This window comes from Panulirus ornatus, chromosome 10 (genome assembly GCF_036320965.1).
Source record: "Panulirus ornatus isolate Po-2019 chromosome 10, ASM3632096v1, whole genome shotgun sequence".
In the NCBI taxonomy this organism is placed as follows: domain Eukaryota; kingdom Metazoa; phylum Arthropoda; class Malacostraca; order Decapoda; family Palinuridae; genus Panulirus; species Panulirus ornatus.
Window position 1 is genome coordinate 27,481,681 of NC_092233.1, and position 25,860 is coordinate 27,507,540.

The following is a 25,860-nucleotide window of genomic DNA, read 5'->3' on the forward strand; positions in this document are numbered from 1 at the left end:
TTTCATCGCCATTAGCCTCTTTCTATGGGTCGGCTGGCACCGCTGTGTGTTGTGGCGGTGTCCGGTGTCGTACGGTGTCGGGTGTCGGATGGCGTCATCTCCCAAGGGCTACGTTTGCCTCAGTTGTTTATATTTGGGTTTTATTTCAAACTAGATGGTTAGGTGGAGTTGTAGAGTGGGAGATGCAGTTGAGGAACACAAGATGGACGTAGAGTATACAGTGTGCGGCTTTAGTGGATTATGTGGATGAAGTGAGTTGGATAGTTATAATTGTTGCCCTGTAATTCACCATCGGCAGACAAAGTGTGTGTATGTTGAAGTAATGATTTTATTTACTGGCTTAAGAAAGGAGACTGTCGAAGCTTAGTTCATCATTGCTCATTCTGTATCTCGATGGTGACCCGAGCCTCTCTCTCATGACCCTGAGACTACGTACAAATACAAGGATGTTCCAGGTTCCTCCACGCTTTGGACATGTCGATAGATTTTGTCCCTGTTGTCTATTAAGTTTCTACTATACATTTCTTTGCTGCTTTTTCCTTAGGTATGTACCAACTGGTCTTCCCTTAATGCGTTGATGTGGTTCTTCAGGATGTTCGATGTAATGGAAATCTTCCTCTGTGGTGAGTCATAGATCCTTATTGGGTACACCACTGTAGCCTCCATCGTGCTGGATTTGGAGGCGAGCAGTGTGGTGGGTACAGGGAGATAGGCAAGTACAAGAAGGGATCATGGAACTGACCTGGTGGAATCTATGACCCTCAGTGACATATCAGAATCTATAAAGGTTACAAGTGCAGCTTCATCACGTACGGTTCTATGGTTAACCTATTCTGTGATGAAGCTCCGTCGTCACATTAGCGTGTGGCCAGGGATTCTACAGTTCTCCTGGTGCATCATCTGGTTACCCTCTATGGCTCTGTCGCGAAGTTTCCTCAGCGACACCAAGTTGTTCATGCGAGTCTCTATATTCCCGTATTTTTTTTTCGAAGCTGTTGACTCTGGGTACTGTGAGCTCGGGGAGCGTGTCGTTAGGGGCTACATGAGTGATGCCGTTTGAGAAAACGTTCATGCTTATGTTCCCCTCTGGACGTGGAATATCTTGCGTGTATATTATGAAGAGCGACGGTGAGAAGATTGTATGATACATCTAGGTTTAGCTGTATAATGTTTAGGTTTGAATGCATAATATATCTGGATTTAGCTCGATGATTTGTTTAGCTTTAGCTACGTGATCTGGTTTCGCATGGAATGTATAATCGGTCCAGATTTTCCTGTATGGTCTTTAAGTTTAACTATAGCATTTAGCAGTTCTTTATGTATGATGATTAGTCTAACTTTAGCTTTGTACTCTATCTAACTATAGCTTTACGATGTAGCTATTAAATACTTAGAGATTTTTTTTTTCCGGTTTTCCAGACCAGCTTCTTCCAATGATGGCTACACCTCCACAAAATGTATGAGATGCGTCCTTGACTCGTTCTTGAGCATTGTAGTGAGGAGCGCCCAGCCTGCCCTCGTGATTCACATACATCCCTCACAAGGCAGTTCACCGCGTCAGTCATAACGTGCTAACTAACCTTACATTAACCTTCGCTGCTCTACCTTGCCGTACACGGTATATCAAAGCTTTTCTCCTCTCCCATCATCAGGTTTCCTTCTATCTCCCTCCACTCCTTCAACTCCTCGCCTCTTTCTACCCATCTTCCGTACACTTCACTTAGTATGTCATCACTTGTCTCCTCATTCTTCCATGATATACTGAAGAAAGATCACTTGCCTGACTCTCCTTCAGTCATGTGTTGTGGTCTGTACCTCGTCAGCACCTCAGGCTGAGCCTATTTCTTTTTCTCTGGGCATCTGTGCCTGATGGTGACTCCCCTCCTCCCTGAGCCAGCAGGATGGCGCCACATTTCTTGGTCTTTCGTTACGCCATTCTAGTTTTCTGTTCTTGTTTTTATCATCTTTACTCTCTTGTTATCACCCATTATTATTATAATCATTATTGTTATCATTATCATAATTATCATTATCACTATTATTATTATTATCATTATTATTATTATTATTATTATTATTATTATTATTATTATTATTATTATTATCATTATCATTATTATTATCATTGTTATTATTATTATTATTATCATTATTATTATTATTATTATTATTATTGTTATTATTATTATTATTATTATTATTATTATTATTATTATTATTATTATTATCATTATTATTATCATTATTATTATTATTATCATTATTATTATTATCATTACTATTATCATTATTATTATCACTTATCATTATCATTATTACTCTCATCATTATTGTTATTATATCATTATCGATTACTGTTATTATTGATATCATTATCATTATTATCATTATTAACATTATTATCGTTATTATCATCATAATCATTATCATTATTACTATCATTATCATTACATAACTATCATTACTTCATTATGATAATTATAGCACACTTTTTTTAATCTGCTTCTGGAATGGGTCGTTATGGAAAATGCACGGATCTTGGAGAGAGGAGCGGGTCTACTGGGGGGTCATGACAGGTGAATCAGTTGCTGTTTGCAGATGACACGGCTCTGGTGGCGAGACTGCAAAGAAAAGGTCTAGGAACTGGTGGCAGGGTTTAAGAGTGTGTGTGAAAGAAGAAACAAGAGAGCACACGTGAACACAAGTAAGGCACTGGGGTACAACAATGAGACACATGAATTGTGTGCTAGTCTGACAGGGGAGGACCTGTAAGAAGTGGAGTGCTTTAGGTACCTGGGAGTGGACACGGCAGCGGATGGAAGCACTAGGGACTGAAGTTCTGAAGTTAGTCATAGGAAGGAAGGAGTGGCAATGTTCCTAGGTACGTTAAGGAACGTGTGGAAGGAGTTAGTGTTGTGGTCGGGAAGAGACGAGTATGTTGGAATGTATTAGTAGTTCTGATAGTGTAATACTGGATGTGAGTCTTGAGCCCCGGGCACAAAAGAAAGGAAGAAGGTGGACGTTTTAGAAATAGATGCCTGAGGGCAACGCGTGCTGCGACACCAACTAGTTCGTATAAAGAAGGACAGTTTTAGAGGAAGGTGTGACAGTAAGCACAGTCTGAGTGAGAGAGCTAACTCAGGTGTGTCGAAATAGTTCGGACATAAGGAGAGGATGAGCGAAGAAAGACTGACTCATAGTATCTACGTGTCAGAAATGGAAGGATCAAAGCGGTGGGGGAGACCAAGAAGAAGTTAGAGAGATGTTATGAAGGAGGCTTTGGGGTATCGGGTCTGAACATTCAGGAGGGTGAGAGGACTTCATGTGATAGAATTGATTGGACTGATGTCCTTTTTTTTTTTTTTTTTGAAGGAAAGGGATGATGCGACCTGCTGACACTCGACTGAAGCAGGGTATATGAAGCGCTCAGGGTTAACAGTGGAATAGCCTGTCGAACTCCCTTGTGGATAGTGGGCTCTGATCTTAACACATGGTATGAAGGGGCGGCTGTGCGGATATCAAGCTATTTTTCGTTTGTTCCTGACGCCACCTTGCTCAGGCGGGAGAGGCAAGTCACGTTTAAAGATTATTATTACATTATCATTATCATTATACTTATTATTATCATTATCATTATCATTATTATTATTATCATTATTATTATTATTATTATTATTATTATTATTATTATTATTATTATTATTATTATTATTATTATTATTATCATTATTATTATTATTATCATTATTATTATTATTATTATTATTATTATTATTATTATTATTATTAATAATAATAATATTGTTATTATCAACTTTATTATTATTATCATTATCGTCATCATTTTCATCATCATGTAATCATTACCATCAGGGAAACTGCTGAAATACAGTGGAAGAGTCTTGTGGGAGAAAGAAGAATGGGATGAGGAGGAATATAGAGCCGACAGCAGCGAGTAAGAGCAGAATGTCTTGAGTAAATAAACATTACGAAACATTTAAGGTGGTAAACAAGCTGGTGTACAGACATGAAAAGAAAACAAAAAAAGGGTAAAAAGAATTGTAAATGAGCATTTTTTTCTTTTTTTCTCTTTTGAGGATTCGTGGAAGATATTCAAGTATGTATTGGAGATGCTTTCACAGGCGGGGTGAGGGAGGTAGGTGGTAGAGAGAGGAGGAACCATCAGGTGGGTTTGGCTGGCTGCCCTTCATTCCTCAGGATCTGTGGGGGAAATCTTGAAGAAGTGGTTGAAAAAGAAAGAAAGCCAATTAAACTTGAGAGAATTAGGAAAGGCTATAATACCATATTAGGTGTAGAAAAGAAAAAGAGATGCTTTTGTTGCTGGGGTGAATCATGCCATCAGACTGAGAAGAAGGAGGCGATGATTAAGGTGATGAAAGATGATAGTGTGCCTGGAGGTGAGGAGGAAGCTGGTCAGGGCACGTATGTAGTGAGGGAGGCATTCTGGGTCTCCCTGTAATATGTGTGTGTGGGTGTGTGACGGTGTGCGGCTGCTGAAGACGATGATGTGCCAGGCAACTGTACAGATGAAAAGGGATTCTGTCTTTGCTTCGGAAAAAAACGGATGTTGTAAATGACTTTAAGACTGCGGGTGGAAGGGGGTGTTATCTGTTCTACTGAGAGTAGGTGGATATCTTTGTGGCGAAGGGAGTCAGAAAATGACATATATTCGGAGGTGGTGGTACGAGAGATGAAGGAGGTGGGTTTATGACGGACACGGTCGATGTAAATCAGATGTGATAGGTAAGAGTAAAGTGTAGAAAAAGTTAGAAAAAGATTAGCTATGTAGTTATCCTTATAGACTTGGAATGATTATGTATGAGGGTCGGCAGGAACGTTGTAGATGTGAACATATAAAGAGACAAATGGAAGCTATCGAGTGAGGCGAAAGATTCCATTGAGTTTAGATCTCGTGTTAGGCCACGTACAAGATGGAACGCGTAGTTTAGAGTCGAGGATGAGGTGAATCTGGTGTGTGTGTGTGTGTGTGTGTGTGTGTGTGTGTGTGTGTGTGTGTGTTGTGCCCTCCCACGAGATTTGAAAGGAAACAAAGACGGTGGAGTAGATCTGCATCATGACAAAGAATGAAAGCTGATGATGCTGGTTATATGACACTTGGTAACAAGATGGGGGAGAGAAAAATGAAGGAACTTTGGAATAAATTTTCGAGGACATGAAAGACTGAAATTAAGAAAGTAAGAGGGACATGGGAGAGGGAATAGTGCCCACGTGTCTCTTGCGTGTCGTAAAAGGCGAGGAAGACGAGCGCGGGAGAGTGTGGTAGAGGCTAGAGTGTTAGTGGGGAAGGTTGAGGTTATGGTGGTGGTGCCTGAGGCAGGGAATTCCGAGTATGAGATCTGGTTGGATGATGAGAGGTTGGAAGGCGCTCAAATATTCGAGTATGTAAGGGGTATTCTTGGTGAAGATGGAGACGTGAGTGCTGTGATATCTGAGAGGGCGATGTGGGCTAGACGAACGATTAGATAAGTACAGAACATCCGTGAAATATAGAGTGTCTGTAGCCCCGAAAATGGGCGGAGTTTGTTAGAAGACGAAATAGGTTAGTCTACCTTGATGTGCTGCAGCGGGTTAATGTGTCTGGAGAAAATGGAGAGAGAGAGAGAGAGAGAGAGAGAGAGAGAGAGAGAGAGAGAGAGAGAGAGAGAGAGAGAGAGAGAGAGAGAGAGAGAGAGTTGTAGAGATGTCTTTAACAAGACTGCGATGTGAAATTGGGGTAGAGGATGTCAGCAGGATGAATACAACAGAACGAAAGGATTCGTTACAGAAGCCAGGCCTGGGGTGAGGGATGTATGTATAGGCCGTAATGTGGGATGATAAGCTGAGAGGGTGTGTTATGAGTGGGTTAAGGAAAAGGAGAGAGGGATGGAGAGTGGGGAGTGAGAGGGCAGGTGGCTAGGACGGATGTGAACACGTGTGGCCTTAGGAGTAATGCACAAGGAGAGGGAAATGTAGGGAATCTGTGCCTCGGGCCATCCTACAGGATAGGGGAACACAGATCACTCGACACAGATCCTTCATCGTCATCTCCACCATCATCGTCGTATATCATATATCATATATCATATATCTACTGGCATATCTACTGCCATATATCTACTGGTTTTCTTCTGTTTCATCTCAAAATCCCCCAATAAAGAATCATCTATCTAGATTCACGCTCGCACGCTGTAGCAAGACACACAAACGGAGCATTCCTTTATGTAAAGAAGTTCCGTCGTTGTCACTACACACGAGGAATAAAGAGAATAGATAAGGTCGGGTCTAGTTTGTAGTGTCATGCCTCGTCCATTGTGGTAACCGTGTAAGACACGAATGAGAAGTAAAGGGAATTTACGACACGTTCCAAAAGGCTTCTCGAAGGGATGTCTACGACCCCCTGAAAACAGACGTATACACTTCCTGTCTCGTTTGTTTTCTTTTTACCAGGGACGGCGCTGCCCTGTGACGTTCACGACCTCCCCTTAGCCCCACGGAGGAAGCCTTTGACCTATACAACCCCTCATTAGTCCACAGCGCTGCCCTTTGACCTTCATGACCCATCCCATAGCCGCACGTGAACCCTCTCCTCTCCCTCCCTCTTCCTGTGGGTGACAACGGTATTCGTCACGTGCATCATGGTCACACAGGCAGTCATGACCATGCACACACCACTGCATGACCATACTAGCATGACACCTCCAGCAGGGGGCCACTGTGGTGACAGGTCCACACTTGGGTGGAGAGTTAGTGTCCTTACTACCCTCCAATCTCCCATCAACTGCTTGTTCCACACGAATTTCATCCTTCTATCACCGCTCTCGCTACCACAGTCATCCCCACCACGTGTGAGCAGCCGCCTCCAACACACACACACACACACATCATGGGACACCTCCGGCACGCCCCACACCGGACGGTCCCGTGCCCCGCGCTGCCCCGTACCGTGTCCGCCCCCCTCAACCAGCCAGCTAGTCTGAAATACCCACGTCTATTTAGGACGGTCGGGGAGGACAGGGGCCGAGCGCACGGGAGACCCCGCTGGCCTTCATCACGCTCAGGTGGTGCTGCTGCTGCTCCCTGCCCGAGCCTGCCTGCACACACTCTCTCTCTCTCTCTCTCTCTCTCTCTCTCTCTCTCTCTCTTTACGTTCTAATTTCCTCTAAGAAACAATTTAACGATATCACACACACACACACACACACACACACACACACACACACACACACACACACACACACACATCAAATGAGACATTTCATTAAAGGACTGAATTTTCACTCACTATACCAAATCCCTACATCATTCGAGCACTTGACGTCATGGCCAAAATCTTCAAGACATTCAGTTTGATGCGTAATCTTTTTGCTGTAGGTTTTAATCACTTGTCTGGTTGTTATGGCTTTCAATAATCCTATGACGTTGCTGGCGTCGCAAACCCCTCCCAGATCACTGCCCGCCTCCTACAAACAGCTGCTCGTACACAGATAATGACCAGTAAACAATCGTCAGAACTATGGTAGACCTGATGTGGATAAGGAGAGATTAGAAGACTTAATGTACATCCATCAGAAAGGTGATGGTGGGGGGGGAGGGGTTGTTAGGAGAGATGTAATTGACCCCGGGAGTGCGTGTGTGTAACTGCTTGTTCAGCGGCCCGTCTGGTCGTTTGATTTGTAAACGACTTTCGAGGGGTCGTTACCCTACGTGTCTCTGGTCCAGGCCTGGTGTTGCTGGAAGAGCTTAGTGCTGGTGGAGTGAGTGGTGGCGGGAGTGTGTGTGTGTGTGTGTGACCCTGGAGTGTAATGACTTATCTTCACTGGTGTCTGGCCTCATTTTGAACTGTGCTGGTGTTGGACTCTAGAAAACAACATTCGCTGTTTTCTTTACATTTTTGTTAAGATTACGGCAGACTCATGGAGCAGAAATTCAGTGTAACGTTTATAAAGATAACAGATGAGAGAGAAAAGAACCCGAGGAGGCCAGTAACCAAATATAAAGAGGTTGTGAGAGCAGTTAAACATGAGGGAGATCAGTAACCAAATACCAAGAGGTTGTGAGAACAGTTAAACACTTCAAGATCTGGACTCCAGTGGATTACTATCATGACAGAAGGTAAGCTGTTTCCCTTATGTCGTGTGTTGGACTAGACAGTATGCTGAAGGCGCTGCTATGCTCACTACATACGTCAGTAAATGAGACAGATGCAAGGTCTTATACATTCCGTCTGTTACTCTCCAACATCACACGTATGAATCCCTCCACTGTCGAGAGTTATCGAGTTATCGAGAGAGAGAGAGAGAGAGAGAGAGAGAGAGAGAGAGAGAGAGAGAGAGAGAGAGAGAGAGAGAGAGAGAGAGAGTCATAAAGATATCAAGTTTGGTTGTGTCGTGTGATAAAGTCATCAGGTTTAGTTGCTTTGTGTAACAAAATCTTCATGTTTACTTGTTTTGAATAATATAGTCATCCTGTTAAGTTCTACGTGTAGAACGTCATCAGTTTACTTATTTCGTGTAATGAAGTCATCAAGGTTATTTGTTTTTTGTAGTAAAGTCTTGATGTTTACTCTTTTGTGTAATAGTTTATTTGTTTGGTGTAATAAAGTCATCAGGTTTACTTGTTACGTTTAATAAAGTCATCAGATTTACTTGTTAAGTGTAATAAAGTCATCAGGTTTACTTGTTACGTGTAATAAAGTCATCAGGTTTACTTGTTACGTTTAATAAAGTCATCAGATTTACTTGTTATATGTAATAAAGTCATCAGGTTTACTTGTTACGTGTAATAAAGTCATCAGGTTTACTTGTTACGTGTAATAAAGACATTAGGTTTACTTGTTATGTGTAATAAAGTTCATCAGTTTTACTTGTTACGTGTAATAAAATCATCAGGTTTACTTGTTAAGTGTAATAAAGTCATCAGGTTTACTTGTTACGTGTAATAAAGACATTAGGTTTACTTGTTAAGTGTAATAAAGTCATCAGGTTTACTTGTTACGTGTAATAAAGTCATCAGGTTTACTTGTTACGTTTAATAAAGTCATCAGGTTTACTTGTTACGTGTAATAAAATCATCAGGTTTACTTGCTAAGTGCAATAAAGTCATCAGGTTTACTCCTTTGTCTAATACTCATCAGATATAGTTGTTTCGTGTGACAAAGTCATCAGGTTTATCAGTTCCATGTAATAAGGTCATCAGTTTTAGATGTTTTGTGTAATAAAGCCACCAGGTTTTGTTGTGGCGTGTGACAGGGTCATCAAGTTTAGTTGTTTATGTATAAAAAGTCACCCTGTTTAGTTGCTTCCTATGATAAAGTCATTAAGTTTACTTGTTTCGTGTAATAAAGTCATCCGTTTTTGTTTTTCATGCAATAAAGTCATCAGGTTTAATTGTTTCGTGTAATAAAGTCTTCGTGTTTAGTTGTTTTGAGGAAATAAGTATCAAGTTTAACTACTTTTTTGTGATGAAGCTATCAGGTCTAGTTGTTTCATGTAAGAAAGCCATCAAGCTTAGTTGTTTCGTGTAATAAAGTCATCACGTATATTTGTTTCGTGTAATAAATTCTTTAGATTTGGTTGTTTCACCCAATAGATTCATCACATTTCATAGTTTTGTTTAATAAAGTCTCAGGTTTAGTTGTTTCGTGTAATAATGACGTCATGTTTAGCTGTTTCGTGTAATAAAGTCATCAGGTCTAGTTACTTCGAGTAGTAAGATATCAGGTATATTTTTCTTCTATATAATAAGGTCATCAGTGTTAGTTGTTTTATGTAATAATGCCATCATGCTTAGTTTTGTTTGTTATTCAGTTTCTTTGTCGTCAATCATTATGTTAGATTTCCTTATCTGTCCTTTAATGAAATGTCTAAATCCGGTAGCTATCTGATATATTGACTGACACTTTCAGTCACATGACTAACCGCCTCATTTGAGAAATTACCGGTAATATACATATGCTCTGGTTCAGTCCCCTGACGGCACATCGACTCCGGTATACCACATCGTTCCAATTCACTCTATTCCTTGGATGCCTCTCACCCTCCTGCATGTTCAGGCCACGATCGCTTAAAATCTCTTTCACTCCATCCTTTCACCTCTAATTTGGTCTCCCGCTTCTCCTTCTTCCCTCCACCTCTGACACATTTAACCTCTTTGTCAATCTTTCCTCACTCATTCTTCTCCATTTGTCCAAACCATTTCAACACACCCTCTTCTGCTTTCTCAACCACACCGTTTTTATTTCGTTTTTACTTCCACACATCTTTCTCACCCTTTCATTATTTACTCGATCCAACCACCTCACACCACATAATGTCTTCAAACATTTCATTTCCAACACATCCACCCTCCTTCGTACAACCATATCTATAGCCCATGCCTAGTAACCATATAATATTGTTGGAGCTACTATTAGTTCAAACATACCCATTTTTGCTCTCGGAGATAACGTTCTCTCTTTCCACACATTCTTCATCGTTCCCAGGACCTTCGTCCCCTCCCTCACCCTATGACTCACTTCCACTTCCATGGTTCCATCTGCTGCCAAGTCCACTCCCAGATATCGAAAACACTTCATTTCCAATTTCTCTCCACTCAAACTCAGATCCCAACTAACTTGTTCCTCAACCCTGCTGAACCTATTAACCTTGCTCTTATTCACATTTACTTTCAACTTTCTCCTTTCACACACTTTTCCAAACTCCGCCACCAACTTCTGCAGTTTCTCACCCGAATCAGCCACCAGAGCTGTATCAACGGCGAACAACAGCTGACTCATTTCCAAGGCCCTTTCATCCTCAACAGACTACATATTCGCCGCTCTCTCCAAAACCCTTGCATTTACCTCCCTAACCAACCTATCCATAAACAAATTAAACAACCAAGGGGACATCACACACCCCTGCCGCAGACCGACCTTCACTAGGAGCCAGTCACTCTCCTCTCTAACCCACTCGTACACATGCCTCACATCTTTGGTAAAACCTTTTCACTGCTTCTAGCAGCTAACCTCTCAAACCATATACGTTTAAGACCTTCCACATAGCATCTCCATCAACCCTATCATATGCCTTCTCCATATCCATAATGCTACATACAAATCCGTCTGTTTTTCTAACTATTTCTCACACACATTCTTCAAAGCAAACACCTGATCCACACATCCTCTACCACTTCTGAAACCACACTGCTCCTCCCCAATCTGATGCTTTGTACAAGCTTTCACCCTCTCAATCAATACCCTTCGGCACAATTTCCCTGGAATATTCAACAAATGTATGCCTGTGTTGTTCGAACACTCACCTTTATCCCCTTTGTCTTTGTACAATGTCACTACACATGCATTCCGCCAATCCTCAGGCACCTCACCATGATCCATACATACATTGAATATCCTTACCAACCAATCGACAACACAGTCACCCCCTTTCTTGATAGATTCTACTGCAATACCATCCAAACCTGCCACCTTGCTGGATTTCATCTTCCGCAAAGCTTTCACTACATCTTCTCTTTTAACCAAACCATTCTTCTTGATCCTCTCACTTCACACACCATCGCGACCAAAACACCCTGCATCTGCCACTCTATCATCAAACGCATTCAACAAACCTTCAAGATACTTATTACCTGTTTTTACTTCCCTCTTGCCCCCTTCAGCGATGTTCGCATTTGTTCTCTTGTCTTACATATGTTATTTACCTACGTCCAAAACATCTTTTTATTCTCCGTAAAGTTTAATACTACTCTCTCACCCCAACTCTCATTTGCCCTCTTTTTCAGCCTTTGCACCTTCCTTTTGCCCTCCTGCCGCTTTCTTTTATACATCTCCCAGTCATTTGCACTCCTTTCTTGTAAGTATCGTCCAACCGCCTCCATTTTCTCTTTCACTAACAACTTTACTTCTTCATCCCACCACTGTCTGCACTTTCTAATCTGCCCACCTCCCACCTTTCCCATACCACATGCATCTTTTGCGTATGCCATCACTGCTTCCCTAAATACATACCATTCCTCAACAACTATCCTCACGTCATTTGCTCTCACCTTTTGCCATTCTACACTTAATCTTTCTTGGTACTTGTTCACAAAGTCTCCTTTCCAAGCTCACTTACTCTCACCACTCTCTTCACCCAAACATTCTCTCTTTTTTTCTGAAAACCTCTACAAATCTTCACCTTCGCCTCTACAAAATAGGGATCAGACATACCTCCAGCTGCCGCTTTGCACATTAACATCCAAAAATCTCTCTTTTACACACCTAAAAATTAACACGTAATCCAATAATGTTTTTTGACCATCTCTCCTACTCACATACGTATAAGTATGTATATCTCTTTTTTTAAACGACGTATTCATTTCTTTCAGCGCGCAAATCTACAAACTGTTCACCATTTCCATTCACAACACTGGACATCCCACGTACACGAATTATACCCTTAACTGCCACATTACTCACCTTCGCATTTAAATCACCCATCACTATAACCCGGTCTCGTGCATCCAAGCTGCTATCACACTCACTCAGCTGCTCCCAAAACACTTACCTCTCATGATCTTTCTTCTCATGACCAAGCGTATAAGCACCAAAAATCACCCATCTCTCTCATCCACATTCACTTTCACCCACATCAATCTAGAATTTACTTTCTTACATTCTATCACATACTCCCACAACTCCTGCCTCAGGAGTAGAGCTACTCATTCCTTAGCTCTTGTCCTTTCATCATCCCTGACTTTACTCCCAAGACTTTTCAAATCTATGCTTCCTCTTTACCCTTGAGCTTCATTTCACTCATAGCCAAAACATCCACTTTTTTTCCTCAAACATGCTACCTATCTCTCCTTTCTTCTCATCATGGTTACATCCACACACATTCAGACACCCCAATCTGAGCCTTCGAGGAGGGTGAGCACTCCCCGTGTGACTTCGTCTTATGTTTCCTCTTTTAGAAACTGAAATACAGGGAGGGGAGGGTTTCCAGCCCCCGCTCCCGCCCCCTTTAGTCAACTTCTACGACACGCGGGGAATACGTGGGAAGTATTTTTTTCTCTCCTATCCTACATATATATATATATATATATATATATATATATATATATATATATATATATATATATATATATATATATATATATATATATATATTTATATATATATATATATATATATATATATATATATATATATATATATATATTTATATATATATATATATATATATATTATCCCTGGGGATAGGGGATTAAGAATACTTCTCACGTATTCCCTGCGTGTCGTAGAAGGCGACTAAAAGGGGAGGGAGCGGGGGGCTGGAAATCCTCCCCTCTCGTTTTTTTTTTTTTTATTTTCCAAAAGAAGGAACAGAGGGGGCCAGGTGAGGATATTCCAAAAAAGGCCCAGTCCTCTGTTCCTAACGCTACCTCGCTAACGCGGGAAATGGCGAATAGTTTAAAAGAAAGAAAGATATATATATATATATATATATATATATATATATATATATATATATATATATATATATATATATATATATATATACATATATATATATTATCCTTGGGGATAGGGGAGAAAGAACACCTCCCACGTATTCCCTGCGTGTCGCAGAAGGGAACGAAAAGGGGAGGGAGCGGGGGGGCTGGAAATCCTCCCCTCTCTCTCTTTTTTTTTATTTTTCAAAAGAGGGATCAGAGAAGGGGGCCAGATGAGGATATTCCCTGAAAGGCCCAGTCCTCTGTTCTTAACGCTACCTCGCTAACGCGGGAAATGGCGAATAGTATGGAAAAAAAATACACACACACATATATATATATATATATATATATATATATATATATATATATATATATATATATATATATATATCGTTTCCCACTATGTATGGGTTCACTTAAAAATGATTTACTCCTCTTCCCTCAGTAAATTATGGTCTTCCCCTCAACTATGTACTTTTTCATTTCATCATCCACTTTACTCCCGTTCACCATATTCGCTTCGTTTAGTATAAGATTGCATTTGGTCTAGCATTATAGAAATCAGTCCATCACATTTATCCTCTGTTATTTTTCCTTGCCTGCACATTACACAATCTTCCAGTTACCTGGTACACTCGGCTCACACTTTCCAGGCCCCTGGTGCTACTTCTGTCTCTAATACACTCATTCCAGGCCCTGGTGCTGCTTCTGTCTGTCATACGCTCATTACATACCCCTGGTGCCGTTTCTGTCTGTCGTACACTCATTCCATACCCCTGGTGCTGCTTCTGTCTGTCATACACTCATTCCACACCCCTGGAGCTGCTTCTGTTTCTAATACACTCATTCCATGGTTCTAGTATTCCTGTTGTGTTTCTGATACACTCATTCAAGGCCTCCAATGCTCTTTCAGTGTCTCATATGCATTCATTCTAGGCGTCTGGTGTTACTTCTGTGTCTCTGATACATACCATTCCACGTATCTAGTGCTCCTTTTTTGTTTCTGACACACTCATTATAGGCCTTTGGTGTTCCTTCTGTCACTGATGTCCTTATTCCAGCCTCTAGTGCTTCTTTTGTGTCTCATACACTCACTCCCAGGCTTCTGTTGCCCTTTCTGTGTCTCCAGTGTACTCATTCTAGGCCTTCCTTGGTCATTCTGTGCCCATGATACATTCATTCCAGTCCTCTTGTACTTCCTCTGTGTCATTTATCTATCCCAGTCCTCTGAGTCTACGATGCTCTCAATCTAGGCCTCTGATGATCCCTGTGTGTCTCCGACACACCCACTCCAAGCCTCTGGTCCTTTTCCTGCTTTCTGATGCACTGTTGTAACGCATCTCGTAAATCCATCCCAGAATTCTGATATACTCATTCCAGGCCTCTGGTGCGTCCACTATGGTCTTCTAGTAAAATCATTCTGGGTCTCTGTTACGCTTATCATAGGCCTTCTGTGCTCATTCCAGACCTAACATACAGTCAGGCTACGCCTATGATTCTTATTCCAGGCCTCAGATGGATTAAATCTACGCCTCTGGTACACTTATTCCAGGCTTAAGATCCACCATTCCTTGCTTCTGGTACACTCATTCCAGGCCTGAGATATATCAGTCACGAAATCTGGAACATTCATTACAGGCCTCAAATAAATCAGTAAAGGCCTGTGTCACTCATTCCACATCTCTCGTACGTTCATTTGAAGCCTCAAATGCACCAGCCTAATGTGCTCACACCCACTCTCGAGCTATCATATACAACGCACCGAAACTAGATTCCCACTGCGCACAGCCAAGCCTCATAGTTCTTCACGTGGTTTCCCCTAACCACTTCACCTACCCTGATTCAACCCATTGACAGCATGTCGCCCTCTGTATTCCACATCGCTCAAATTCGCTTTATCCCTTGCGAGCCCCAAACCATCCTGCATGTTCAGGTCTCAGTGGCTCATAACAGTTTCCTCTCAATCATCCCACCACCTTCTAGGTTTCTTCTTCTCCTTCTTCCCTCCACTTACGACATGTATACCTCCTTAGTCAGCCTCTCCTCCCTCACCCTACACAACTGTTCAAACCATTCCCGCACAAACTCTTCAGCTCTTTCAGATTATCTTCGTGCTGTTACATATCTCCCTTACCCTGTCATTTCTTATTCGATATACTCTCCTCACACCACATATCGAGGGATGTCTGATCATTATCTAGTGGAGGCTAAGGTGAAGATTTGTATGGGTTTTCAGAAAAGAAGAGTGAATGTTGGGGTGAAGAGGGTGGTGAGAGTAAGTGAGCTTGGGAAGGAGACTTGTGTGAGGAAGTACCAGGAGAGACTGAGTACAGAATGGAAAAAGGTGAGAACAATGAAGTAAGGGGAGTGGGGGAGGAATGGGATGTATTTAGGGAATCAGTGATGGATTGCGCAAAAGATGCTTGTGGCATGAGAAGAGTGGGAGGTGGGTTGATTAGAAAGGGTAGTGAGTGGTGGGATGAAGAAGTAAGATTATTAGTGAAAGAGAAGAGAGAGGCATTTGGACGATTTTTGCAGGGAAAAAATGCAATTGAGTGGGAGATGTATAAAAGAAAGAGACAGGAGGTCAAGAGAAAGGTGCAAGAGGTGAAAAAGAGGGCAAATGAGAGTTGGGGTGAGAGAGTATCATTAAATTTTAGGGAGAATAAAAAGATGTTCTGGAAGGAGGTAAATAAAGTGCGTAAGACAAGGGAGCAAATGGGAACTTCAGTGAAGGGCGCAAATGGGGAGGTGATAACAAGTAGTGGTGATGTGAGAAGGAGATGGAGTGAGTATTTTGAAGGTTTGTTGAATGTGTTTGATGATAGAGTGGCAGATATAGGGTGTTTTGGTCGAGGTGGTGTGCAAAGTGAGAGGGTTCGGGAAAATGATTTGGTAAACAGAGAAGAAGTAGTAAAAGCTTTGCGGAAGATGAAAGCCGGCAAGGCAGCAGGTTTGGATGGTATTGCAGTGGAATTTATTAAAAAGGGGTTGACTGTATTATTGACTGGTTGGTAAGGTTATTTAATGTATGTATGACTCATGGTGAGGTGCCTGAGGATTGGCGGAATGCGTGCATAGTGCCATTGTATAAAGGCAAAGGTGATAAGAGTGAGTGCTCAAATTACAGAGGTATAAGTTTGTGGAGTATTCCTGGTAAATTATATGGGAGGGTATCGATTGAGAGGGTGAAGGCATGTACAGAGCATCAGATTGGGGAAGAGCAGTGTGGTTTCAGAAGTGGTAGAGGATGTGTAGATCAGGTGTTTGCTTTGAAGAATGTATGTGAGAAATACTTAGAAAAGCAAATGGATTTGTATGTAGCATTTATGGATCTGGAGAAGGCATATGATAGAGTTGATAGAGATGCTCTGTGGAAGGTATTAAGAATATATGGTGTGGGAGGCAAGTTGTTAGAAGCAGTGAAAAGTTTTTATCGAGGATGTAAGGCATGTGTACGTGTAGGAAGAGAGGAAAGTGATTGGTTCTCAGTGAATGTAGGTTTGCGGCAGGAGTGTGTGATGTCTCCATGGTTGTTTAATTTGTTTATGGATGGGGTTGTTAGGGAGGTAAATGCAAGAGTTTTGGAAAGAGGGGCAAGTATGAAGTCTGTTGGGGATGAGAGAGCTTGGGAAGTGAGTCAGTTGTTGTTCGCTGATGATACAGCGCTGGTGGCTGATTCATGTGAGAAACTGCAGAAGCTGGTGACTGAGTTTGGTAAAGTGTGTGGAAGAAGAAAGTTAAGAGTAAATGTGAATAAGAGCAAGGTTATTAGGTACAGTAGGGTTGAGGGTCAAGTCAACTGGGAGGTAAGTTTGAATGGAGCAAAACTGGAGAAAGTAAAGTGTTTTAGATATCTGGGAGTGGATCTGGCAGCGGATGGAACCATGGAAGCGGAAGTGGATCATAGGGTGGGGGAGGGGGCGAAAATCCTGGGAGCCTTGAAGAATGTGTGGAAGTCGAGAACATTATCTCGGAAAGCAAAAATGTGTATGTTTGAAGGAATAGTGGTTCCAACAATGTTGTATGGTTGCGAGGCGTGGGCTATGGATAGAGTTGTGCGCAGGAGGATGGATGTGCTGGAAAGGAGATGTTTGAGGACAATGTGTGGTGTGAGGTGGTTTGATCGAGTAAGTAACGTAAGGGTAAGAGAGATGTGTGGAAATAAAAAGAGCGTGGTTGAGAGAGCAGAAGAGGGTGTTTTGAAATGGTTTAGGCACATGGAGAGAATGAGTGAGGAAAGATTGACCAAGAGGATATATGTGTCGGAGGTGGAGGGAACGAGGAGAAGTGGGAGACCAAATTGGAGGTGGAAAGATGGATGTGAAAAAGATTTTGTGTGATCGGGGCCTGAACATGCAGGAAGGTGAAAGGAGGGCAAGGAATAGAGTTAATTGGATGGATGTGGTATACCGGGGTTGATGTGCTGTCAGTGAATGAATCAGGGCATGTGAAGCGTCTGGGGTAAACCATGGAAAGCTGTGTAGGTATGTATATTTGCGTGTGTGGACGTGTATGTATATACATATGTATGGGGGTGGGTTGGGCCATTTCTTTCGTGTGTTTCCTTGCGCTACCTCGCAAACGCGGGAGACAGCGACAAAAAAAAGAATATATATATATATATATATATATATATATATATATATATATATATATATATATATATATATATATATATATATATCCCTGGGGATAGGGGATTAAGAATACTTCCCACGTATTCCCTGCGTGTCGTAGAAGGCGACTAAAAGGGGAGGGAGCGGGGGGCTGGAAATCCTCCCCTCTCGTTTTTTTTTTTTTTTTTTTTTTTTTTTTCAATTTTCCAAAAGAAGGAACAGAGAATTGGGCCAGGTTAGGGTATTCCCTCAAAGGCCCAGTCCTCTGTTCTTAACGCTACCTCGCTAATGCGGGAAATGGCGAATAGTTTGAAAGAAAAAAAGAAATATATATATATATATATATATATATATATATATATATATATATATATATATATATATATATATATATAATATATATTGTAATAGTTCACATTGGTGCATGTGGTTTAGTTTCTGCTGGTAACCATGAGGAAAATGAAACACGATTTTTCCCAAGTGCACTTCGTGTAATGATCACATCGTCATGGGATATGCAATAATGAGATAGAAGACGTAGAACAGTCAGTTGATATACAAGGAAGAGACGTAGCTGAGACGCCGTTGGTAAACAAGCGTTACCGGATGGTGGTGTTCGGGTCTAGCATTATGCTTATCATGAAATTTTTTTGCTATGTACAGGGAAGGTATCTGTCGACAAATTTTGCCTACGACAAAGCTATTCAGTCTGAATAGACCTCAACAATATTAATGTTATAATTCTTTGTGTATCTAATGATAGAAAATTCAATTATATTTCTCGTGGTAAAGGAGTTTCAGTTAATAACTGAATTAGCGTTGTTCCGGTCAATAAAATGGTCATGATTTCTAATATGATTAAGCAGAGCATTTGCCTCTTGTCCTGTTCTTACACTATATTTATGTTGCTTAAGTCTAACACAAAGATCCTTACCAGTCTGCCCAATATCAAACATATTCCAGTTTTTACAAGGGAGTCTGTAAACACAGCCTATAGAATTTTCTGACGAGTTTTTGATTAAGATATTCTTTATACTATTGTTATTACTGAGGGCTACGTTCACATTAAAGAATTTAAACAATCTTGGAAGTGATGTAAAATTATCACTAAAAGGGAGAACTAAAAGATTCTTGGTATCAAGGAGATGTTTGAGTTTAACTCTATAAAAAGATCTCTTAGTCATTTTAAGGGATTCATCAATGAAAGATCTAGGATACTTTACCTTGGCTCCAGTAGAATAAGTCTTCTCAAACTCATAATCAATAAATTCCGGACTGCATATACGTAATGCCCTCAGGAATATCGACTAAAATGATGATAGTTAAATTCTGTCATGTTGAGCTGAGTGATAATGAATATAAGAACAAACATTGATGGGTTTTCTGTATATGGTAAACTTAAACATGTTTCTATCTACATGGAACATGCAATCTAAAAATTGTCATATACCATTATTTTCCACATCCACGGTAAAGTTGATGGAAGATACTAAATTGTTAAGAAAAGGGAGAATATTTGTAAATTTTCGTTTGTTGGCAGGACGCTAAAAGCATCCTCTACATACCTAAATCAAATTGCATTAGAAGGTAGGATATCTCTTAATTATTTGTTTCAAAGAATTCCATGAAAGGATTACTTAATACTGGTTAAAATGGGTTAGCAATCGCCATACCAAATTTTTGAGCTTAACATTCTACATTAAATTGAAATACACAGTGACTTATACACAATGTTATCAATTCAGTAAAGACAGACTTTGAAAAAAGTAAATCTATATTATCCAAGACATCATCTAAATATTCTAAGACGTCATCAACTGGAACTGTTGTGGACAAGGATGAAACAAGAAAACGTACTAGACTGAAATCAAAATCAAATTGGATATCATTAAGCTTGTTAACTAAATCTACATTGTTCATGATATCAGAATTTGATATCTTAATCATGCCCACTAACTGGTAAGATATCAAATTCATATTTCGCAAACAATTTAGTTAACAAACTTAATGATATCCATGTTGACTTCCATTTCAAACTGGCAAGTTTTCATGTTTTATCCTCGTACGTAAAACTTCACGTTGATGACCTCTTACTCGGTTGATGTCTTGGATGATCTTGATTTACCTGCTCCATCGTCTGTGTTTACTGAATGGATAAAATTGTGCACAATGGAGTGCGCATTTCAATCTAATGTAGAATATTATGCTCAGAGAAATTTGGTATGTTGATTGGTAACCCTCTCACTAGTATTAAGTAATGTTTACATGGAATCCTTTGAAACAAAATTACTAAAGGATATCTTTTTCTCTAAGGCAATTTGGTCTAGATATGTAGATGAAGTTCTTTATGTTTGGCCAACAAACATTTATTTACAAACATTTCTCCGTTCACTTAATGATTTAGTACCTCTCATCACCTCTACTGTGGAAGTGGAAAATAATTTATGTCTCCATTTCTAGATTGCATGATCCATGGGAATATAAACATGCTTAAGTCTGATATACAAATAACCAACCAATGATTGTTCTTATATTCATTATTACTCAGCTCAACATGACAGAGTTAATCTACGTATCATCGAAATATTTCAGTCGATGTTCCTTAGGGAATTACGTACATGCAGTCTATAATTTTTTGATGATGATTTTGAGAAGATATATTCTATTGGATCCAAGTTAAAGTACCCTAGATCTTTCATTGATATATCCCTTAAGATGGCAAAGAAATCATTTTGTAGAGTTAAACTCAAACTTCCCCTTGATACCAAGAATCTCTTAGTTCTCCCTTTTGGTGATATTCTAAATTACTTCCTTTAATGTCAATGTTGCCTTCAGCAATAACAGTACTATAAAGAATATCTTAGTAAAAAAAGTCACCAAAAATTTTTGCCGGCTGTTTGCAGAATCCCTTGTAAAAACTGTGATATATCTTATGTTGGGCAGACTGGTAAGGATCTTTACGTTAGACATAAGGAACACAATTATAGTATAAGAACAGGACAAGAGTCATATAATCTGTTTAATCATGTTAAGAATTATGATGATTGCATTAACTGGAGCAACGCTAATTCAGTTATAATTGTAACTCTTTTACCAAGAGAGAAATCAGTGAATCTTCTATTAACAAATTCACAAAGAATTTTAACATTGATATTAGTGAAGGTCTATACAAACTGGATAGCTTTGTCATAGGCAAAATTTGCAAACAGCTCCTGTCCACATACTAGAAGTTTATGACAGGCCCAAACAACACTATCTGGTAACACTTGTTTACCAACAGCGTCTTAGGTACGTCTCTTCCTTGTATATCAACTGACTGATCTATGTCTTCTATCTCATTTTTGTATCTCCCCTGACGATGTGATCATAACACGAAACTGCACTTGGGAACTTGCCGTTTCATTTTCCCCGTGGTTATCAGCATATATATATATATATATATATATATATATATATATATATATATATATATATAGATAGATAGAGAGAGAGAGAGAGAGAGAGAGAGAGAGAGAGAGAGAGAGAGAGAGAGAGAGAGAGAGAGAGAGAGAGTGTATGTGTTGTGTGTGTGTGTGTGTATGTGCGTTAATTCATTTATCTATAATTACCCCATGACAAATCTTTCATGAAAGATTCCTGTAGTTACCCAGGGCCTCTTTCCAGGTGGCTTGTTCTGTTCAAGTCTGCGCTACTTCCAGTAGCAGGGAAATGTGAACTTCTTTGATGTGAAAAGTTCTTTGCCGGAACTGTACTCCTAATCATTCAGCCTCACCAAAGTTGACCTTTTGATATCATTTGAATAATAATAATAATAATAATAATAATAATAATAATAATAATAATAATAATAATAATAATAATAATAATGATAATAATAATAATAATGATAATAATAATAATAATAAGAATTATCATTATTATCATTATCATTATCATTATACTTAGTCGCTGTCTCCCGCGTTAGCGAGGTAGCGCAAGGAAACAGACGAAAGAATGGCCCAACCCAACCACATGCACATGTATATACATAAACACCCACACACGTACACATACACACCTATATATTTCAACGTATACATACATATACATACACAGACATATACATATATACGCATGTACATATTCATACTTGCTGCCTTCATCCACGTCCGCCGCCACCCCGTCACACATGAAATTGCATCCCACCCCCCTTCCCCCCCGCGCACACGCGAGGAAGCGCTGAGAAAAGACAAAGGCCACATTCGTTCACACTGAGTCTCTAGCTGTCATGTATAATGCACCGAAACCACAGCTCCCTTTCCACAGCCAGGCTCCGCAAAACTTTCCATGGTTTACCCCAGACGCTTCACATGCCCTGGTTCAATCCGTTGACAGCACGTCGACCACGGTATACCATATCATTCCAATTCACTCTATTCCTTGCACGCCTTTCACCCTCCTGTATGTTCAGGCCCAGATCGCTCAAAGTTTTTTTCACTCCATCTTTCCACCTGCAACTTGGTCTCCCACTTCTCGTTCCCTCCAACTCTGACACATAAATCCTCTTTGTCAATCTTTCCTCACTCATTCTCTCCATGTGTCCAAACCATTTCAGTAGTATAAGAACAGGACAAGAATCATATTTTCTGTTTAATCATGTTTAGAATTATGACTATTGTATTAACTGGAGCAACGCGAATTCAGTTACTAATTGTAACTCTTTTAGCAAGAGAGAAATCAGTGAATCTTCACTTAGTAAATTCACAAAGAATTATTATTATCATTATTATTATTATTATTATTATTATTATTATTATTATCATTATCATTATTATTATTATTATTATTATTATTATCATTATTATTATTATTATTATTGTCATTGTTATTATTATCAATAATAATATTATTGTTATCATTATTATTATCATTATTATTATCATCATTATTATTACTATTATTGTCATTATCATTATCATTACCATTATTATCATTATCACTAACATTATCATTATACTTAGTATTATCATTATTATCATTATTATTATCATTATCATTGTTATCATTTCTATTATTATCATCATTATCATTATCATCATCATCGTTATTATTATTATTATTATTGCTATTATTATTATTATTATCATTATTATTATTATTATTATTTTTTTTTTTCGCTGTCTCCCGCGTTTGCGAGGTAGCGCAAGGAAACAGACGAAAGAAATTATTATTATTATCATCATTATTATTATTATTATTATTATTATTATTATTATTATCATTATTATTATCATTATTGTTATTATTATCATTATTATTGTTATTAATATTATTATTATTATTATTATTGATATTATTATTACTACTACTAATACTACTACTACTACTACTACTACTACTACTACTACTACTACTATCATTATTATCATTATCATTATTATCATTATTATCATTATTATCATTATTATAATTATCATTATCATTATTGATCTACATGACATTCTTTATGGGGATACTACAGCTTCATAGGATACGCTCCAATCAGGAGCAGGGAAATTATGGACTCCTTCAGAGCGAGAAGCTCTTTGACGAAACTGTGCCTCTTTCCGCCCTATGAATCTCTCTCTCTCTCTCTCTCTCTCTCTCTCTCTCTCTCTCTCTCTCTCTCTCTCTCTCTCTCTCTCTCTCTCTCTCTCTATATATATATATATATATATATATATATATATATGTATATAGGGAGAGAGAGAGAGAGAGAGAGAGAGAGAGAGAGAGAGAGAGAGAGAGAGAGAGAGAGAGAGAGAGAGAGAGAGAGAGAGAGAGAGAGTTGCACATAGATAAAGCGAACAAGTCATGGCGGGATGGCCATATGATAAGAATGTAAGGCACGAGGTATGCCAAGAGGCGTCTGAGCTTGAAGGAAGACGTCCAGCAGGACTTCCTGGAATGAGCTGGAACAAGAGCATCAAGCCCTCTGGAGGGACGACATTGGAGCAAGTTGAAGGAAGCAAGAGAAAACGAGGACGGGAACGAGGGGAGTTGAACGACTGGGGAGCCCGGCTACTGGACAGACATTGAGGCCACCTTGTGCCTCATAGGTTAAGGCAGTACACAGGTAGAGAGGTGTTCCCGGACTCTGCCCATAGGTGTGAACACACCGAGCCTGAGGCCAGCACAGTCATCGGACGAAAAGAGTCCAGCGACGTCTGAGATCATCTTCCCGTCCGAATGGAACCTGCTTTACCCTGCTCCTGTGTGGAATGCCTGCCCAAAGCTGCAGGAGCCCTCATGAAACAATGAGTCCTATGTTGGCTGCAACACAGCCTCAGGACGTGCTGGTACTACTGAAGACCTGATGCCCTATGATTCCAGCATGTCCCTTGATCCGGCTGATGGTATTATAACAACGCTCATGTCACCAAGCTCATGTCGCGCACATGTGATGGTAAAGTGATCTATCAACGCAGCGTCAGCACCTCCTGCTGCTGCTAACACAGCGTCAGCACCTACTGGTAGTGCTAACACAGCGTCAGCACCTACTGATAGTGCTAACACAGCACCTGTATCTTCCAGCGATGCCAATTCCGCACCCATACCTAGCGACGCTGCTAACACAGAACCAGCATCACTTTCCAGTGTTGGTAACACAGCACGAGCATTTCTTTTGGTGCTAACACAGCTTCTCCATCTCCTGGTGATGCCAACACAGCATCTCCATCTCCCAATGTTGCCAGGACAGCATCTCCATCTCCCGATGATGCCAGCACAGCACCAGCATAACTTCCAGATGGTGGAAACACAGCACCAACACCATCATCTCCTGGTGGTGTTAACACAGCAGCAACAACACCATCACCGCCGCCACCTAACACAGCCTCCATGCCCGAGCCCAGCAATGCTGACATTGTGTGCCCTTGACCAAACAAGCGCACTTCAAGGTTCCTCACTCCGCCGTTGCACCGACGGCCACTTCCCTCCGCCACACCCAGCACCACACTTCTCCGACACATCCCTGGGTGTACGTTAAGCAGCGGGTGTCGTCTGGCGCGTCAAGTGTAGCGAGGATGAGGAGCAGGACAGGGAGGAAGATTGGGCAAAAAGGGGGAACACTCACCATGTTTGTGTACGTATGTGAGGGAGGGAGCTGTACAGAAGCGGACGGGGTCTGAGCACCACGGAGGTCTACTCGGGTTGTGGTCGCCCGCCTGCCAACCACCGCTTTTTATGCTCACTATTTCAGAGTACAAATTCCGGACGAGGCTCGCTCATTCCTTCAGATTTTGACGTTCCCCTCCCCCCACCGACTCTTCCTACACCCAGTCTCCCTCCCAACTGTCTCTCTCTCTCTCTCTCTCTCTCTCTCTCTCTCTCTCTCTCTCTCTCTCTCTCTCTCTCGCTCAAACACCGAGTCAAATCCTAAATTCGTTTTCCATACGTACACTTTCGACACAGGGACCGCCGCCGCCGCTGTCGTGAGCGCTGAGGCCGATGGCGATATTTTATAAGGATGGTCAAAGAATTTCTTATATTTACCTCGCTGGTTAGTGTCGGCGGCCAGATAAGTCGTCGCTGAAGGGAAGAGTCTGAACTGATAAGCAAACTGTGTAAACATGTTCAGTGAAGGAATAATAGACGGCGAAACATATCAGCTCAGCGTCTTTTATGCAAGGGTTCTTGTCTTCTTCTCGATGTTAAGACGTCTCCGCTTACATAAGTTAAAGAAAACGGAGGTCCATGTTTAATTGAAGTCGAGGCGAGTACGGTCGTT

General features: G+C 40.5%; 1 protein-coding gene across 1 annotated transcript in view; it reads right to left on the reverse strand.

Moving 5' to 3' along the window:
• Positions 1–25,342, reverse strand: part of LOC139750843 (troponin C-like) — a 44,865-nt gene extending 19,523 nt beyond the window's left edge. Inside the window, exon 1 of the mRNA XM_071665629.1 lies at positions 25,207–25,342. Within this exon, the coding sequence (XP_071521730.1) occupies positions 25,207–25,209 (3 nt within the window). The 5' untranslated portion in view covers positions 25,210–25,342. The remainder of the gene's footprint in view (positions 1–25,206) is intronic.
• Between the last annotated feature and the right edge of the window lie 518 nt (positions 25,343–25,860).